General features: G+C 53.6%; 1 protein-coding gene across 1 annotated transcript; it reads right to left on the bottom strand.

Annotated features, from left to right (window-relative positions):
* Positions 1-278: 278 nt before the first annotated feature.
* IVL (involucrin) lies at positions 279-2,450 on the bottom strand. The gene is made up of 2 exons (XM_014535548.1): positions 2,410-2,450; positions 279-1,236 (listed from the first exon to the last, which is right to left on the bottom strand). Exon 2 carries the CDS (start codon positions 1,211-1,213, stop codon positions 542-544), a length of 672 nt encoding a protein of 223 aa, XP_014391034.1. The 5' UTR covers positions 1,214-1,236; positions 2,410-2,450; the 3' UTR covers positions 279-541.
* Between the last annotated feature and the right edge of the window lie 624 nt (positions 2,451-3,074).

Genomic DNA, 3,074 nt, shown 5'->3' with positions numbered 1-3,074 from the left:
CTTTGTTTTGGTGTTCTTTTGGTTTCATTTTAGAAGATATTCAAAGTTTTGGGTGGTTTGGGGAACAAAGTTAGAGGAGGGTCAAGATATCTGTCTTCCTTTGGGAGTTGGCCAAGAGAGTCAGTTGCAACCATTGACCCATACATGGGTTTTTAATATGGTGAGAGGCAGAGAAACAAAAGCCAAAGAGAATACAGGATCCCAGACTTCAGGATTTATTCTGTATCATTGTACACACTCACAGATTCTGCTATAATACTGGGGATGGCGTCAGAGTGGCTATAGTAACTGTCCTCAGGCAGAGGCTCTGGCCACCTGAGGTTGGGATGGGGTGGGACTGGAGTCATCAGGAGTAGGTGCTGGGCAATAGCTTCCCCCTCCCCCATCCCACTCTATCACAGAGACAAGCAGAAGGACAGGGTCAGGCAGGTTCACAGATGAGGTGGGCCATCCAGACTGGGGGACCTGAGGTAAGTGAGGCCACTGGTTCAGCTCTCCGCTTATGTACGGTGGCCTGAGGGCCTCTGGGATCTGGGGGTGGTTACTTATGCTTGAGAGGCCACTGCACCTCCTGCTTCTGCTGTTGCTCCTCTGAAGGGGGCAAGACTTCTCCCTTCAGTGGCTGGACTGGGTGGGTCTCTTGGGCCTGGCCAGGAGCTGGGACACATGCAGGTTGCTCAAGCTGCCCATCCAGCTGCTCTGCTGGCTCTGGCTGCTTCTCCTGCTGTCCCGGGTGCTCCAGCAGCTGCTCTCCTTTCTTCTCCAGTTGCTCATCTCTCTTTGCTAGCTCTCCATCCAGTTGCTGGTCCAGGAGCTTCTTCTCCTGTCCCAGCTGCTCCTTTAGCTGTTGCCCCCTTTGTGATTTAGTCTCCTCCAGCTGCTGCTCCAAGTTTTCTGCTTCCTGGTCCTCACACTGTTCCTCTTGCTGCTGCTGCCCTTTCTGCTCCTGTTGCTCCTCCTGCTGCTGTTCCAGATGCTGGGCCTCACAGTCTTGCTCCGGCACCCCCTTCACAGGAGTTGTGTTTTTCTCTCCTTGCTCCACGGGGACCTCCCTTGGGAGCTCAGAGGGCACCTCCTGGCATGGGACAGGCAGTGGAGTTGGCTGCTTCACCTGCTCCTGCTGGGTATCAGCGGGAGGAGGAACAGGCTTGAGGGTCTCCTGGCTGAGGGCTGGGGGCAGGGTCACTGGCAGAGTGTGTTGCTGCTGGGACATCTTGGAAGCTGCTTCAGGTCAACCTGAAAAACAGAAGGGGTCAGAGGGGTGGCTGAAGAGAGGAAGTAGAGGAATTCCCAAGCAATCAGTGCCTGGTTCCTCAGCAGCCCCTCTCATCCCTGGGGCCGGGCCTCTCCCACCACCTCCAGCTGTCATTCCCCAGAAGCAGCAGAGGGAGGGTAGTGATGGGGAAAGGCAGGGAGAGGCCCTCCTGGGAGCCTCCTTTCCTGCAAGAGTTCTGTCTCCAGAGCTGCTCCGCAAGGGTGGGTTGGGCGCCACTCTGCCTCCTGCTGGCGACTCATCCTTGCCTCTCCTCATTTCTGACCTCCAAGGAGGAAAGAGTTTGGGGTCATAGCAGAAAGAGATAAGGTCCTAGGAAAGTCCTGGAAGCCATTAGCCCATGATGGAGAGGAGGTGAGAGGTCATGGCGTAAGCCCTGGATTGGAGTCTCCCAACATATTCTTGGTTTAAATATCTCACTGAAACACTGTGTGCTCCTGGGCCAAACACTTAGCCCTTCTGGGCCCCAGCTGTCTCCTCTTTAAAATGAGCAGGTTGGCCTATCAACTACAGAGCTACTTTCGTCATGAGCTCTGAGCTTTCCCTGCAGCCCCAGTGCTCAGGTGAGGGGTGGTGGGAGGGGCAGCAACGTTGCTGAGAATGGAGCTGGCGCTTCCAAATCTCCACTTGTAAGTTCGGTTCCGGTTTTCCTGCCCCTGCTCTGCCTGGGTTTCTCCAAATAGAAAGTTTTCTCCATTCTGAAGTTTCCCCTTTTGCCACAGAGCCAAGACTTACAAGCATTTCCCTGAAGCCTCTGCCCCCATAAGAGAGGCAAAATCACAGTCAACCTAAATCAAAGAATTTGAGGAAAGAATTTGGCCATATTCATGCTGCATCCCCATCTCACTGCCCCCACCCTCTGTCTCACTCTTACTCTTTCTCACATACACCACACACACACACATTCCAAAACATGGCCCCAAGGAAAGCGGCGACAGGAGGAGATTGTCATCTTTTCTGTTTCCATCCCATGACACCTATCCCTCAGCACAGTGACCGGAGACCTTCTAGAAGCACAGGTACTGCAGCTGAATGCAGTCCATGAGGATGCCTGCACCCACCTTGGCTGGCCCCCCAGCCATGCTCTGCCTGCTGGAGGCCCCCAGTTCCATCCCTGGGGGATGGCTCACACTTACCAGGCCCACAGGAAGGATGGCCTGACGGGCTTCTAGTGGAATGCTGAGCTGAGCTTAGCAGGGGCCAGGGCACCCTTTATACTGGTCCCACACTGGCCGTCTTCCCAGGTTGAAGGAGATGGACTGGTTCCACCACTTCCTCCAGCCCCTCCCTGACACATCACAGGCACCTGAAGTAAAAAACCCCTCAGGGTCCCTTTTCACAGACAGACATAGCTCCTGCCTGGCCAGAGGGCTCTGGGGGTTCAAGCACCACTGCCCCACTCATGACCTGGGCACAGGGAGGTGAGGGAGGCAGCTCAGGAACCAAGTTCCCTTTTCCTATTGTTTCAGCCAAGCATCTCTGAATCTCAATTTCTCCACCTGTAGATTGGGTCTATCCCCATTACTAGGCAGAGATTCATTTCCAAGGGCAAGAAATGGAAAATTATGTTTCTCTCTGGAATGTCCACACAGGGTATGTGGTAAAAAGGTGGTTAAATCACTTCTCATAAAAAGATGGAACTTGTGAGGGCTCTCTTGGCCATTAGCCCACAGCCACGTATTCTTAGGACCTATCTATAGCTCTATGTCAGGGGTCCTCAAACTTTTTAAACAGGGGGCCAGTTCACTGTCCCTCAGACCGTTGGAGGGCCAGACTATAGTTTAAAAAAAAACTATGAACA

This window comes from Myotis brandtii, unplaced genomic scaffold (genome assembly GCF_000412655.1).
Source record: "Myotis brandtii unplaced genomic scaffold, ASM41265v1 scaffold1446, whole genome shotgun sequence".
NCBI lineage: Eukaryota > Metazoa > Chordata > Mammalia > Chiroptera > Vespertilionidae > Myotis > Myotis brandtii.
The sequence above is the reverse complement of the archived record's forward strand: the minus strand, read 5'-3'. Positions and strand labels throughout refer to the sequence as shown.